General features: G+C 41.1%; 1 protein-coding gene across 4 annotated transcripts in view; it reads left to right on the top strand.

Annotated features, from left to right (window-relative positions):
* The window catches only part of BRF1 (BRF1 RNA polymerase III transcription initiation factor subunit), a 178,415-nt gene that overhangs the window by 117,014 nt on the left and 45,001 nt on the right, over positions 1-16,400 (top strand). For all 4 annotated transcript variants that reach the window (XM_062630701.1, XM_062630699.1, XM_062630700.1 and 1 more), the window contains 3 exons: positions 12,642-12,703; positions 14,800-14,881; positions 14,978-15,033. In XM_062630701.1, the coding sequence (XP_062486685.1) occupies positions 12,642-12,703; positions 14,800-14,881; positions 14,978-15,033 (200 nt within the window). The remainder of the gene's footprint in view (positions 1-12,641; positions 12,704-14,799; positions 14,882-14,977; positions 15,034-16,400) is intronic.

Genomic DNA, 16,400 nt, shown 5'->3' with positions numbered 1-16,400 from the left:
GCAACTGTGTAAAAATGGCACCTACATGCCAAACCGATTGGTTTGCAGAGGCACTGACAAAGATGTGTGTGTATTACATTTTACTACTTTTGGTTCTACAGATGCAATACAGCTCATTTTATTTTTGGCGTAAGCACCATGCAGAGTAATTTCCAATTGTGGAATGTTTATGATAATAAGGATGTATAACTCGGGAGAGCCCAGATGACTTTCAAATACCAGCATGAGTTTGCAGTGCTGGTGGTTTAGGAAAGAAAAAAAAAAAAAGAGCATTTTTTTTATTTTATTTCTTTGCTTAACACATTTTTTAAGCAATCGCTGGGGCAAAACACACAGGGAACCCTACAGTGTCATGTAGTTACTCTTCTGAATTAATTGCTGTTATATTAGTTGTTGATTCCCCAAGATTTGGCAAGCTTCCTCATTCTCCTTGCTGCATCCAAAGATTTCTACTTTTAATTTTACTACAATATGGAGGAAAATACAGTGTCTAAAAATAACACAAAAGCCTGAAGTTGTTATTTTTGTTTCCTTCCTTTTTTTTTCTTTAAGTGCCAGTACAGTTAAGGCTGTGATTGAGATGACTTTGTATTGTTCAAGTCTGTTCTCTTCTTTTGGGCAAAATGTGGCATAACTTAATCAGTAAGTTTTTATGGCCAATAGATGCACAATCATTTTGGTCAGTCAAACTGGTTGATTGCAGGGTCACCACAGTGATGATATTGTAGCACCTGAAAATCACCTTGAAGATTAAACTTTTGTGGATGCCTTCAGCATGGCCTCCTGGTACTCCTTGTTGGGTTTCCCCAGGGTGATGTTTGTGGGTACGGGTAACTTGGCACAGCCACACTGGCTGCCTGTCAGCAGCGTCCTATCTGTAAGATGCTTTAATTGATGTGCAAAGCTTCTCTTGGCAAAGGCCAAAAGTCATGGATTCTCTGCTGTTGCTGACAGAGTGACTTGGCCTTATCTTGGGTCTGTTGTGCCCAGTTCAGAGTGAGGGGTGCGGTTAGTCCTGCTCCCAGGAGACTCTCATGTGGCATAGCTCCATCTTCACCCCCTTCGTCCCTGGAGCAATGGTAAAGTTGAGATCCATGTGCGTGGCTTCTCTCAGCAGGAGGTGAGAAGCTCTTCTGCAGACCGATTTGCTGCCACAGCCTTCAGTTCTTTGTGGCAACTTATAGCTACGTCAGCAAGCACTTTCAGCTCAGATCATTCATTTCAGTTGGCAGTCATCGACAGTAATGTTCCTTTGCTTGGCTTTATTTTAGCATTTCAAGATTTTTATGTTGGTTTTGATGGCTTGAAGGGAATTGTGTGGGAGTGTTTTGTCTGGACTTTAGTATTGTCTGCTTTATCTTGCTAGTAAGATTCAAAATCTTATTCAGGAGACAAGGTTTTTGTCTGTGAACCTTGCTGGCTCTTCCCTCATCAGTCCCTTCTGTCAGCCCATTATCCCAGGCTTATTTCACTGCACAGTTAATGATGCTTAAGTCTGCTGTGGAAAGGGTTTACCTAGTTAAAGCTAACATAAACAACAAACTATCCTAGTCTTATCAAAAGAAGTAAAAGGAATAAAGAAATAAAATATAAATAAATATCTATTCCATAGGAAAGGACAGTAGGACTGAATTTGAAATGATGATCTGGTGGGTTGGGTTTCATTTTGTAATGAAATAGGAAAAAGTTATCCAGAGCTTAGTTTCAGAAGCTAACTTTGGTTTAGTTACTTCAAAATAAACTTCACTGATTTTGGAGAAATCAACATTGCATGTAATGCTGAGTATATTTAAATGAATTGGTACATAAAATGCACATCCCTCTCTCCAAATGGGCTGCGGACATGTAGTCGTGTTTTTGAGGACTGGTGTCATAACACAGTATGTTATGATGAACTTAGATTAAGCCTCATGGGAAAGCATCATGATTCAGTTAATTAAAGAAGAACAATTTTGATACTATGCCATATGCTGTAAAATAAAATGAGTACATTGCAGAAAGAGCCCTGAATCCTTTTTGTCTGTGTGGAGGCTTAGCCATGATTTATGACTTTCTTCTTGCCTCTGTGTTACTGTGTTAAATAGAGGCCTAATATATTTAAATAAAGAATTAATTACATTTGGATGTGGGACTTTATCTCTTCCAGTGCTCTCTTTGAAACGTGTTACCTATCTGCCTGGTTCTTGAGACTTACTAAAATCTTTCCAAAGTCTTTCTTTGCTCTGCATCTACTCAGCATTTAAACAGGGTCCTTTGTGTGCCTGTAACCTGGAGAAGACTGGCAGGTTAGTGAGAAACTGTAAAGTCAGCAATATGTAACCTATCTAAAATGACATATTAAATATAGTTCTGTTACTGTATAAACTTTATATACAAGTCAGATGTTGAGATTAATCAGAATGACAGGTTGTACAAGCATATGGCTGGCCTTTCTGATAGCCATTAGCTTGAAAGGCCGGCTTTGAAACCGGCTCCATTATTTATAGGTGAATCATGCTGCTGGGTTTTGTCAGGAAAAGGTTATTTCTCCAGCTCCACTGAAACCTCCTGTGCACAGAAGTGCCTTTTTCCACCATTCCTGGAGAATAAGACAAATTATTCTCCAGGAACTTCTCCACAACTTTCTTCTTTTGGAAAGTTGTGGTGTTGGAGGGCATTCCAACACTGTAATGATGGATCTCAAGCATATGGAGTACACATGCTAATTACACTATGCTTACAGTTCAGTTTATCCAAATGCCAAGGCACTGGGGCCTCAGAGCTGCTGCAGGCAAAATGTTAAGATCCTTCACCACTGTCTACTGTGCATCTGGGAAGAGGTTCACTGCAGTCCCTAAAACATCTGGGGAGAGGAGGAGGGAACACATGTACGTTCCCTAGAGGAGTTTATTGTGCTGTCTGCAGCAAGGTTGTGCTGCAGTTTGGGCCAGATGGCCAAGTGAGCTTGCCATACTCCACTGAAACCTCAAGCCTGTATTTTGACTGCAGAGATCTTTAGATGCTTCATGCAGTTGCCTAAATGGACACAAAACTGCCTTGGTCCCTGGGGCAGGGCTCCTATGAGAGCTCTGTTGGTGTCTAGAGCAAGTACTTTGCCGCTTACCTGTTTCTCAGCCATTATGTATGTTCAGAGACAAAAAGGTAGCACTTCATCCAACAAGAAACAGCACAACCTCTGTGATTTCTGTTTAAAAGCATGGTCTGTGCTGGCTGTGGCCATCTGTTTTGTAATGGGCTCTTAACACAGATCTGTGTTTCTGTAGCTGCTGCCTTTTAAGAATTCAAACCCATGTCCCCTACTTCCAGGTTTGTAAACCTCTGGTCCAGATCACTGAACTAGAGGCAGGATCTTATGTGTGTGATCTCTCTCTGCTCCATGCCTCTGATAGTCCTGTTGGCATAAAACACTGCTTGTTAGGCGCTCTGAATCCAGCCCCCATCCACTACAGAGCCTTTCTCCTTTGGGCTAGGTTCCTACCTAACTGCTTCGTTTACAAAGCTTTTGCTTTCTGCAGGGTAGCTTTTGCTCTTGCCTGTTACTCTACTAGAGTAATAATAAATAATAATGATAATAAAGCTCCTTTTTTTCTCTCCATCTCTGTAATTCCCTGCTTGCTATTTCTCATTAGCAGTGAAGGAAGAAAGAAGCTGGGTAACCAAATGAGAAATTTCTTACCTGATAATTTTCTGTCAGTTAACAGCTTCTCACCATTCAGCCCACCTGGACAGTGTGGTAAATGGCCAGGATGCAAATTGATTAATCTTTTTTCCTCCAAATAAAGACTCGGGTTGTGTAGTTTCATACCCTATATTATGGTGTTGTCTTAATGCTAATAATTCCTTGCTGAAGCTTTTCCATAGCCCAGGTGGCTTCTGGTGGGTGGTGCTGAGCTTGTTGCCAGATCTACTGTAGACCAGCTCTGAAGCTCAAGTAGGAGGCAGAAGTTAGCCCACCTTTGCTGAGAGACAGTAAGGGCGATCAGAAGAAAACTGTAACTGAAAAGTTCAATGCATTCCTCTTTCTCACTCATCTGGGTGAGTTACTCTGCTGGGCCATTTTTAACTGGAGCAGGTCTTGGGTCCGGACCACAGTACTGGAGCAAGAGGAAGACCGTTTCTTTAATGGGAGAGCTGACATAGGCCAGGTGAGGGTGGAATTGAATCTGTGGCCTTCAGTGCTGGCCTGTGTGCCTGTCCCAGGGGTGGGAGTGCAGGGGAAGTGTGGTGACCGATGTGGCGAGAGATAGGTTGAGTTAGGCTGGGCTGTAGTTTGTACTTCATTATGGCGGTTCAACCACTTGTACTTCTGCTAAAGGAAAATTGCTCTAATTTTTGGGCAATTTGAACCAACCGTGACTTTTCAGTGATGTCCTAGGAAAATAAGTTAGCTTTGCTTTCGAGTTCCAGTCGCTCAAATTAGCCTTTAAGTGCTGTATTGTGAGTCTCCTTTAATCTTTCCTCTGACTTTGTAGCTTAAGAACTGTGTGTGTATATATGGCTGTATACACTTAAAGATTTTTTTCCTGGTAGGACAGAAGTGGATTTTTGATTTGAAAATACATAGATAAAAATAATCCAGGCAAAATTCTATGGTTAACTCTTAAATTGGCTGTAGCGCAGAACTCGCCATCTAGTCTTAATCTGGTGCAAGGAGGGCAGCATGTTACAATGTAGATGTACTTCTCATTAAAACGTATGTCCTTCTTCTGGGGTTGCTGAGCCCTGGCCAGGCAAGGATCCTGGGCTAACAGGGACAGACAGCAGAGCATTTAGCGCTCACAGCAAGACCTGGCTACTTAACCAGTGAGCTGCAGTTGCAGAAATGATGCTTCAGCACTTAAACATGAAACCAGCTGTTCCCTTTATGGCTGGCTCGGGTGTAAAGTGCTCTTGCTGTTTTACATAGTGGTCTGGCAGCATGGGAGAGGCGAGCTGGAGATGGATCTGAGCCCAGCTACCTTTGCTGTCGGCTCTCCAGGGCTTTGTACAGCCCTCACCCTTTGCAAGAGATACGGTGGTGCTTTGTGGGGTTTGGAGAGCGGAACTGATTAAGATGCTGGTCAGTTCTTCTCCCTGGCCTCTCCCTTTATATAAACTGTTACTGTTGGATCCCTCTGCAGAATCAAAAAAAATGCAGAAAATACAGGCCAGAAGGCACCAAAAAGAAGGAAAGGTGGCGGAAGGGAATTGAGAGAAAAGATGCCAAGCACAACATAAAAAGCAAAGGAGGAAAATGTATCAGGGAATTGGTGATCATAAGGAAAAGAGCAGTAAGTAGGGGAAATCTGTCCTTACAGTGTCCATTTTAAAAACTTGTGTGTCCATAACTTCACAAGCAGTGAAGGGTGAATATGTGGATGAGCACTGAGATGTGTGTTGCACATTTGGCGGGGGTGCTGTGATTGGTTTTGGCCTTATTGATGCAGAAATAGCAAGGTGGAGAAGACTTGTGTCTGTGCATGGGAGCTCTTGCCATCTCTGGGCTTTGGAGCCAGAAAATGTCACTTCTGGTTGCTAATTAGTTGTGTTTCTGGGTGAGCATTTGTCAAGTTGATCATTGATGGTTATTGGTTTCATCACAAAAAACATTTTATTTCATATTGTTTGGGCAGCCGTCCTGTGAGCACTTGGTCACAGCAACAGGGTAGTGAGCTTACAAAAGAATGATGAGTTGCGTGAAGTAGGTTATATAAAGGATACTCTTTTTCGCTCTTTTTCACTCTTTTCGAAAGTGCTGCTGGGGACATGAGCGTTATTCCAAAAAAGGAACATCTGCTGCTGGTTTTGAGGACAGTGTCATGATGTTCTTTAGTCCAAACCCTTAACTTCCAGCTGTATTTATTTCAGGAGGTTGAAAGGATTTTTTTCTTAAGGACTTTTTATATTGCTATATAGTTCCATAAGCATGAACTTCCCTTTTCAAAGAAAAATCTTCAGAATCAGAAAGGCATTGTTTATTGCTGCATTATTTTTGCACTACCTGCTTTAAAAAAGCATATATTGTGTGGAGGATTTCTGGAAAGAATGGAGTGATTGTTTTTCTGACGAACTAGCATCCAAGTTAACAAGTTTCCATGTCTGTTAGACTAGTGGCTTAACCTTTAACTGGATATAAACTATGTGGATGTGGTTTGGTTAGATCATCCGTGGACTGTGAGGTGAAACAATAGCATTTCTTTCAGTGTGGATGTGCTGCCACAAAAGCAGCAGGGTTGTTGGGTTTTGTTCCCCCCCCCCCGCCTCCTAAATTGAAATTTAATTTCTAAGAAATGTGTTTAGTATCTAATAAAAGTTCTGTGAGCAGTGACTGCAGGAAAAGCTTTTTTCATCATTCATTCCCATATATCATTAAGCACACAAATTTGAAATTCTGTTCCTGTGATGGGACAATTGTTCTGTGACCGCTGTACGAAGGCGGCTTATGTGTGATGTCAGTCAGCTGCTGCAGGACAGATGTTGCACCTGGAGCTTGAATCTCAGTTTGAGCAAATAGAAATGTAAGCACTTAATAAAGATAGGTTTGTAGTTCTGCGCCAGGCTAAGGCCAGGACTTGAAGGAAAAGCTCTTTCTGCCTAGAGGGATGTAGATGAGTCCAGTCAGTAAGTGCAAACCAGCTGGGGATGGTCCTAGCTTTTGTGCCTCTTTGCTGTGTGAGAAGATCCTCTTTTCGGCACATAGGAGCAAAAAAAGAGCTAATGAGCTCTTGTACCTGCTTTTGTACAGGCTTACCTTGCACTGCTGCTCTCTCAGGCTTGCAATAGTAGGTTATGTAGCAGATATGTGAAATTCCTTTGTTTTTATTAGATTATGTCTTTTCCCTCTTCGCTCATCGTTTGCACCCTTTGGGTTTTGCCTCTACGCTCCTTATAGCCCAGTGTGAGGAGCTGGCTGGTGGGCAATTCGCACTGCCTGGAGTGTGTGTCCTGGGGCTGCCAGGCAGCCCAGTGCTGGTGGCGATGCCTCCTGCCATCCCTCCATGTCAGGAACAAATGTTTCTGGGAAGAAGGGGCCTCAGCCTGTGTGGCGCAGTGTGTTTACTTTCTCTGAAAGAGCTAGCAGCCTGGAAACTTGGCTCTGGCTGGAGAGGACCCCTTAACCTTACCTTGGCAGAAGGAAATAATAAAGTGAGAATCTTAATTTATCTTTATGCTGTATGCATGGCCTCGTGTGCTCCGTGTGCTGTCAGACCTGAATCCTGGTGTTGAACTGGCACTATGAAGAAATAGATTGTAATTTTCAAGGTGGCTTCAGGTACAATAAAATGAAAACTGTTTTCACTTAAATACGAGTGTACATACCATGCATTCTGTGACTTTACCTTGTCAGTAAGTGCAATTAAGTTTGCCTTGTCCTAATGTTTTGGTTTTGTGGCATGCTTCTGTTATGATGGCACATGATGACATTGCCGAAGGTGATTGTGAGGAACTGGAGCCCTTGGCAGCCACAGGGTGCATACTTGTGGTATGGGAGCATGGTGGGGAAGGCTGGGATTACACTCAGAGGTGCTTTATCTGGAGCAGGAGATTGGAAACAGTTTAAAACTGCCAAGATAACCTCCTAGCCCCTTATGACTAATACTGGCAGCATACTCTGCTCGTCATCGCCATGGACTCTTGCATACACCTTGGTGCATGGCTGGTTCATTTGCACGCCCATCGATCCTTGTATGCTGCACTTCATGCCACACTGCTGCTGCTGCTGCTGCTGCTACTGCTACTGCAGCATTTTCACATCCATTTCTCTTCTGTACCTGATTGCTACTGCACTTTGTCTGCCCTGTGCTGCTGCCGCTCCCCTCCTGGTTACCCACATGTAATGACTGTTCTCTTCACGCCCCTCAGTAAATCGGTTATCTTCCCCTCCAGATGGGTTCTTGTCCCCTCTGATCAGCTAATCAATTATATCGTGGCACGGTTGTGCAGTGCCTTTTTGACGCTAAGCTACAGCCTTCCCTTCGTGTTCCTTGCAGCTCCCAAAGTGGCACTGGCACCACTCAACAGATTTAGCTGCAAAAGTGTTTCTTCCCTGTCAGGTTCCTCGATGATCTGTGGGAACTTTCTGTGGCTCCTGTCAGTTTTAATCCCTCCCTGGAGAGCAATAATCAATCCCAGTATTTCTGATGCCCCAGGCTTAGGTCGTTTTGTTTGTTGGTTAAGGATTTTTGTTAGTGAAAAAACCCCTCCCAATTATTTTCATGTTTTGTTGTGATCTCAACCCAAAGTATTTCTTAAATGCTGTAAGTGCTTAGCATCTGCTGGTGTGCTGAATAGGTGGAAGGGCTCTTTGTTTAAACTCTTCGGCTCTTTGACTGCTACACAACAGTGTGAAGGAGAGTGTATTTGCTCCGTGGGACCAGAGCATCAAGTGCCTTCTATTATATCTGCTCCAGAGAATTTCCTGGGAAGTGTTCAGCCTCCATTTCTGTCTGTAAGGAAATCCTCTTATCTGGGCAGAGCAATAAATAGTGCTGCCTCCTGTAATAGAAACAGAAAAACACATTCTTCATGTTGCTGTTTTTAAAAATGTGGGGTTTAAAATATTATGGCTGGAATGATTCTTCTGTAATAAATTCACATAATAGCGTGCGATGTATACATTTAAGTAGCTGAACAGAGGTAAAGAGAGGGGGAGATGGTGTATTGAAAGAGGGTTTAGCATGCATTTAGTAATGACAACAGTAAATAATCCTACAGGTTTACAAACCTAATCCCTAGTGTCTGATTGTAGCCCCTGTGTCTACCAGAGTCGGTTGGAAAGACGTTAAAAGGCTGTAAAGAAAGGGCTTTTGGGGGGGTTTATTTGTAAATATTGGGGGAGCTCACTGGGTGAATGGTAGTTTCAAGTGGCATGAATGTAGTTGATTTGAGACCTCGATGGAAAGCTGTGGAAGTGCCTGTCCTGGTCCGCTTTGCCATGTAGATGTTAGGTGAGGATGTAGTAGGCAGCTGTTCGCTGTCTCGCACTGCACTCTTCCCAATAATACTTCCCTTTAAGAGTTGGCTTGGGGGGGTGTTTTAACACCCAGCTTACTTCTTCCTGTGCCCTGCAGTAAAGCGGTTGTTTTTCTTAGCAGAAGAAATCCATGTCTAAGAGCCATTCCACGTGACGCTGCTGCTTTTATAAATAAGCTTTTAAGAGGTTGGACCAGATGTTGGCCACATCTGTGTTTTTATTTCATCAAACATTTTATTCCGGCTCTTTTATTAAAAGACAAAATGATCATTTAGAAATTATTTTGAAAAGTTTAGCAGCTGGGAAGATCTTTCTGGTATACAGAAAAAGCAAGGGGTTTACTTTCTGTGTGCTGGAGTGAGCCGTGTAACATCAAGCAGACAGGTATTTACAGCTGGGAGGTCTACTCATGTTGGAAATTATTGCCATGGAAATTTTCACATCAAAATGGATGTATTCCGTTTTGAATTGGCATTCTGCAACAAAACACACTTTTTTTTTCTCAGTGAAAGCATTAAAGTAGGGATTCTGAAAAGCCCCTTGCATTTAATGAATACCTATTGCCTTGGCAGGAAAAAGGACAACTTGCGGGCAGAGGGATATCCTGCAATTACTCCCTCTACTGCTGTTATGGGGTCTAAGAAATCCTTATTCCATATAACTTGCTTCTGGATTCTTCACTGCAATTTAACAGTTGGAGAATGAGCTTTCCATCCCCATTGCTAATTGATCCAATGAGAAAAACTGGCACCTAATTAAGTAACAACTTATATTTAAAATGACATGTGAAATTGTCCATGGTGCCTGAAATTGCATCATTTTCACTCTGGCATATTAGGGCTGTGTAAGTGAACAGGCACCTACTGTACTATGACATACTAAATTTTAAATCTCTGATCCAAAAATATAGCAGGGTGCAGAAGGAGTGAGGTGTTTAATGATGAATAAAAGCAGTTGCAGCTTGATTTCAGTGGGTTTTTTTAATTGTTCTTAAGATGCTGTGGCAGTTTTTACCACAAATAATTTTGGGATGCAATTTTGTGTAAAGTTGAGCGGTGACGTGTATTTCTGTTGCCACTTCCAATTTTTGATTTTCTAGCCTAGAATTTTCAGTAGTTACTGGTGATTTTTGAGGATGGCTCCCTTTTTCTGTGTCCACAATTCCAAGTCTGTGTAGATACTCAATATTTAAATTTGTCTGGTGCAGTGAATATGGAAAAAGAAAAGAACCCTTTGTTTGCTCAGATAAACTAAATTGAAAGTTGGGGGTGTTTTTTTTACCCAAAAACTTTGAGGAAACAAAAGGTAGATAACACAAAGAAGGGGGAGGTCGTCCTCCCTTCTGTCCTACAATTTGGTGGTTAAAGCACTTTACCGAGAATGTGGGAGACGCTGTGCAAGACCCATTTCTGCACAAATAGCTGAAGACCTAGGAGACAGGTTATTCTGGCCTGGGCACACTCTTGCACTCTGCTGTTGAGCTATTTTAGTTTGTGTAATGAAGCATTTCTTGGACCCAGGTAGGCAGTCTCCTGGGAAGGTGTCTTGGACATTAGACGACAGCATTTACTTCTTTTCTTGGTGAATATTTAAGCATTTTGCTTACTGGAAGTTTCTATTTCTGTTCCAGCAGAAGTTACATTGTAGTGCAGAATACGCTGGTCTTCCAGGGGTGATACAGCATACAGTGATTCCTCTCTATGCTTTGCTAAAAAGTTCCAGTGAGTTGTATTAAAGAGGTAGCAAATCGCTGGGACGTATTGTGTCACCTTGCTTTCCCTCTCCAGTCTTGAGCTAGGGTGTGCTTTGCCACGTCCTTGGGTCGCATCCCTGCCTCACTGGCAGGGTGCCTGCAGGAGGAGCTGGTGGTCCTGGTGCAGAAAGTTCTGCCTTTACATCACTGTACAGAGATCAGACCAGAATTAAAGCAAATGTACTGAATATATATAGTAGTTATAAAATCTTTCATACTTTTAAAGTATTTTGGGGGCAGAAAGGTTGTCAAATAGATCTGGTGCCTGGGACTAAAACACAGTTAATTTTTAAATGTGACAGCAATAAGAAATGTTCCTTAAGGCATATTAAGTCATATTAACATCATATTATCTGAACTGGTGGAATTGATACTATGAAACAATATCAGAAAAAAATCAAATCATGGTGTTACACTCTTCCTTGTGACATGAATGGGTAAAACCCATTTCACATATGACTTGGCATGGAAAGTTCAAAACTTTCTGTTGGTTGTTTAAAGTGGTTTTTGAAAAGACATCTGATACTGATAAAAGTCTGAGTTGAGCAGAACCATCTCAAGAAGCACAGCCTATATTCCTAACCAGGTGTTTTGGTTGGATTCCTGACCCTGTGATTCCATGTACTTTAGGCAACTGGTTTAAATGCCCGAGTTTTGCAAAGAAAAGCATCATTTGTGTCTTCTGGGAATACTCATAATTCCTACCTTTGCTTGTCTTCCGCCGTTTGGTTGCCATAACCTGATGCTGGATCAAAGAGCTGCAGCTGCCTTCCTCTGCCACTGATCCAGAGCTGTACTGCTCAGAGCCTCTGCTCCTTGGGAAAGTACCAGACTGGGCAATCAAACCATTCTTGGTTGGTGGGGAGCCACATCCTCAGGACTGGAGAGCAGGAACTGTGAAGATGCCATGCTGTTCTGCACCATTTTGGTTTGAATTTGTTATTGCAGATTGTTGAAACGGGATTTGTTTATTTTTTCTGCAAGTAAACTGGTTAGGTCATCTCTTGTCTAGTCATGATTAGACGTAATGGAGAAGACCAAGAAAATTGCTTCATTCCCAAGCATAAATCTGAGTGAATAATTTGTTTTCTTCTCTACCTGGACTACTTTAATACTGTATTACTGTTGTATGTTAAGGTGATGTGGAAAATCAGGTTTTGCTGCTGTATACTGTGCCAGTCCCAAATTAGGCCTAAGTTCTGCATTGTTAATGCTTTTTAATGCACAGAATATTTAAAAAATTGTTTTAAGATGTCTTAATAAATGCAGAACTAGAAAAAAGACAGTGAAAATGTAATTACAGAAAGTAATTATTGTTTCACATTTATCTAGACCTTTCCGTAGCTTTTAAAAGTTATTTTAAAATTTGGAAATGTTTTAATAATTTCCATTTTACAGATAGAAAAACTAATACACATCTTTTTACAGAACTGGTGTGAGCTAAGTGGTTCAAATGGTGATAGATCAGAATTAAGACAAAAACCGTGGTATGACTGTTGGCATGATATGTTATTTGCTGGTTCATGCTGCTTCCTTGAAAACAGAAAATATTTTCTAAGTCAGAATTTACAGATAAATTGTTGACTTACAGGCTCAGACAGATGAAAGAAAAACAGTCATCTTTTTAAGATGGTTTCCCCAGCTACCTGCTGAACATTTGTGCCTGTAAATTAAAATGGGGTAAAAGGCAAGTTGAAGTGTCTGACGGATCTTTAGTACTGAAGAAGAATATGCCGATTCCTGAATTTTAAATGGATTTGTGTGTGCCTGCACCCCAGACTGAAAATACTCATCAGCAAATTAAAACTCCTGAATTAATGCAGAAGGATGCAAATATCTGAAGGGCAACCGTTAAGTGTTACTTCACCACAGAACTTGAATTGTGATAGATTTTGAACAAACATCTGCCTGATTAAAATGTGTTCTTTCCTATAGGTGAGAATACAGGAGATGGTGAATTAGATCTGAGCGGGATCGACGACAATGAAATAGATCGGGTAAGGTGCGCTCTTACTGTAGGTGTCTCTGGAGCTGGATATTCCAGAAAGACAAAATGATTCTTACCTGGTTTATCTTCTACCCTCACTGTCTCTTCACTCTGATCTATAGGGAGGTTCCAGTGATTTCAGTGGTCTGAGATCAAAACTAATGTTCACACAAGCCTGTGATGTTTGTGTTCCTTGCCAAAGTTATGTTTTAGAATATCCTTTATTCTGAAGAAGGACTTTTAGAAGTCTTTGGTGGAGCTCTAAATTAATTATTTAATTAAGATATCTATTCAGTACAGAAGGCTGCTATGGAAACCAAACTGTAAGACCAGGGTGTACAGCTTCTGTGTTCTTTTAAAGATTTCTGTAACATTTTCTGGTTTTATTATTATGTGTGTGGCAGCAAAAGATACCCTTTACCTCATAGCCTGAATATAACAGACAGATGTGTGGGAAATGGCTTGTTGAAGGCCGCAGAACAGGTCACTGCTTGAACATGCGACAAAGTCCAGCTCTCCTGACTCAGCCTATTGCCCTCTCCAGCTGCCACCCTGTTTTTAAAGTGTAATTTGGACAGATAATGCGAAAAAACTCATTTTGGGGTACAAAGGCATTGACAGCGATGATGCTGCATAGGGGTTATTGGTCTGCAGAACATTGTTGGCAGTGGGTGAATGCTCAGCTTGACTTCAGTTGTGAAGCAGGTTTTGCTAGGCTGGGCATAGGAAGAGTCTTGTAAATTGAGCAGATATGGTATGGAGGAAGTGGGGAGGCTGAAGGTTTTCAGTATAGCTGGTCCCTAATTTAAACAATCATAGGGGAAGAGCAAGCACCTGTTTTCCTCCTCCCAGGGTCTGTGATGAGCCGTAACTGATTTTAAGACCTCATGTTCATTTCTGTGGCAATAGACTGTAATATTGTGAACGTGAGATTATAGACTCTAAAAGCTTAAGAAGGATGAATAACTGTGCTAAGAGAAAGTGAGTTTTACTATTGTGGCTTCTAATAGAAGCAGATGAAAGAGTGAAAATATCGGTCTTATAAACCAGGACTTTGCATAGCTGTTTACTTGCCTCACTTGTCCTCAGAGGAAAGATTCCTCCCTATATTAGCTTCATTTGACTGGAGATATTTTTCTCATAAAATCCTATATGTACATTTTACTTTGGAGAATATCTCATGTTCAAACCCATAAGATTGAGAAATCTCAAATTGTTTTGCAGGTCTCGGGTCTGCTGCTTAAAAATAAAGTCAGGTTCATGAAGAATGACCCAATTTGTCTTCTCCGTTCTGCAGAAGTTCTTCACTGCCAGACAGCATTGGCTGTAGAGAACTTGTTTCACACAGTTGTGCTAAATGCTAGGTTTAATTTTGCAGTTAAGCAATTGGGAGGAGATCTGTCTGCCAGCCTGCCTGCTACTTACCTGTTTATTTAATCCTGTAGTTCATCTGAGTAAGTCTAGATGAGTTTTACAGCTCTGTACATAGTAATGAGGTTACCAAGACTAAGTGAAGTTAACTGTAAAAAGCCTAGGTGCAGTTACTGAACCCAACGCTCTGAAATCTAGGGGACTAAATCTACAGCAATCTAAGCAGGTTTCATTCACACAGATGTGCCCATTGCACTAATAACCTCAATAACTGTGCCTAAACCTTCACAAAAACCTATCCAGAAGACACATGTTTCTGTTTTGGTGGCACAGGGCAATGGTTCCCATACTGTTTTGAATTACAGACCACCATCAACACACAGAATTACTTGCAGATGACCACATTGTCATGGTGCCCTCTAAAGTCATCTGAAAAAGATCATAAACTTGGGATCATTTTGGGTTATTACAGATCATGTACAATGACTCCTGGATGGTTTTCAGTCACCCCATCATACTTTGGAAACCAAGAACTGGTTTTTGAACACATGTTGTTTTCGCCAGTTTTAGAATTTACTAGAAATGCTCTGTGATTGTCACATCTCAGCCGTGTTTTATTAATGTATTTTTAAAAACAGAATGTGAATTGACCTTGCCAGTGGTTTTTCAGTTGAGTTTTGCTTTACGGTTTTCAAGTTTATTTCTGAAAGTAGATAAACTTGTTTTGTCTTTTAGTATATACTTAACGAAACAGAAGCTCAGATAAAAGCAGAGCTATGGATGAAAGAAAATGCAGATTATTTGAAGGAACAAAAAGGTAAGTATTAGGACTGAAATTCTCCTTTTGGCTAGTGTTACTGAAATACGCAGTCTACATAATCTTCATACTGGTTACCCTTTTGTCATCTTTCAGAAAAGGAAGCAAGAATAGCAAAAGAAAAAGAACTTGGGATTTATAAGGAACACAAGGTATTAAACTGTGTGCTGATTGTGTCTGTTTGGTAATGTCCTGGAAATTCATTACAATTGCTGATCAACTCCATGTAGGATATATGGGCATATTGGTACAGGTCACCACTAAATGAGCAAAAGCTATTGTGTATCTACCTGTAATTGAATTATGAGGCTATAATTTTTCAGGTGGTGAGTAAAACTAATGCCCAAACTCGTATCTTAAATTACTATTATGAGAAAATTCTGTGCATGGCAAAGTCAGAGCTAGCTCTTTGCATTTGTGATTGCTGTCCTAATTGCTTGCTTATTTAAATACAGGTTTTAAGACATGCCTAATTTTTTTTAACATGTGCATGGGGAATTTGTTTGTACTTGCCATAACTTCAGTAGTTTTCTTTGCTCTTACAATAATGATTTCTTTATGAAAAACTGAACAGATCCTTGTTCCAGTCACTTGAAGAAGTGTTTTCTTCTACCTTTCATAAAGAATGTGACAGTTATGTTAACAAATGGCATGTCCTGTCTCCATGTTTAGCAGTTTAAAGCAGCCTAATTGGCTGTATATTCACAATTTACAGCATTAGTTTTTTGTGTAACTGAGCAAGTGACAAGTCAAATCTTCCACATGCAACTAAAATCCTTGTTATTTTTTAGTGCATATATCCTCCTCTCTTTTTCCTGACTAATGCAAAAGACAGAGTTTCCTACTTCCCCTAGGTATTTCGACAATAAAAACAAAACCAGACAATGAAACACTGTTTTATGCTTCAGAGTTTCTCATTCATCCTGTGCTTATGCAAACATGGCAGTCTACCAGCAGTTTTCAAAGTTGTATAACTTGTTGACACCACCAAGTAACCCAAACACCCACTTTTTTGTTCGGACAACACAGGAGTTTTTCCTAAACTCTGTATTGTTTCTGACAGCTTGAGTAGAGCTTGATTAATATAGTGCTTTCCAATTGCAAGGTAGCACTTGACCCACGTAGGTAAACAGAGGGGCTATTATCCATTAAAGAATAAATCTCCTGCAGAACTTGGTGTTAAAACCTGCCTTTGAAAAGGAAATGCCAAATGGAAACAGAGGTTCTGGGCTTTTTTTCGTAACTACCCAGGGGTAGTAGTTATGGGACGTGGGTAGAAATGTTCTCTTGTGTCATTTCTCTGTTGTCTGGCTCTGCACATCATCAACCTTCACAGCACAAAGCTGGGCTTGGGCTTGTAGCATTTGCCTGGGAAGGGCAGTTGCAGGTTATGTTGCTGCTGTGTGTGTGTCTGCAGCCTCCTGCTTTCTGTCCATCGGTGTTAATGCCAGTCCACACATAGAAAGCTGCTGGTAATATTCTTGTCCTTTTTCAATGTGGAGGGGGAGTTGAGTAGATG

Source organism: Pezoporus occidentalis, unplaced genomic scaffold, assembly GCF_034315485.1.
Source record: "Pezoporus occidentalis ecotype Australia unplaced genomic scaffold, CSIRO_AGI_Poc_V1 ctg36, whole genome shotgun sequence".
Taxonomy (NCBI): domain Eukaryota; kingdom Metazoa; phylum Chordata; class Aves; order Psittaciformes; family Psittacidae; genus Pezoporus; species Pezoporus occidentalis.
This window is presented reverse-complemented; position numbering and strand designations above follow the sequence as displayed.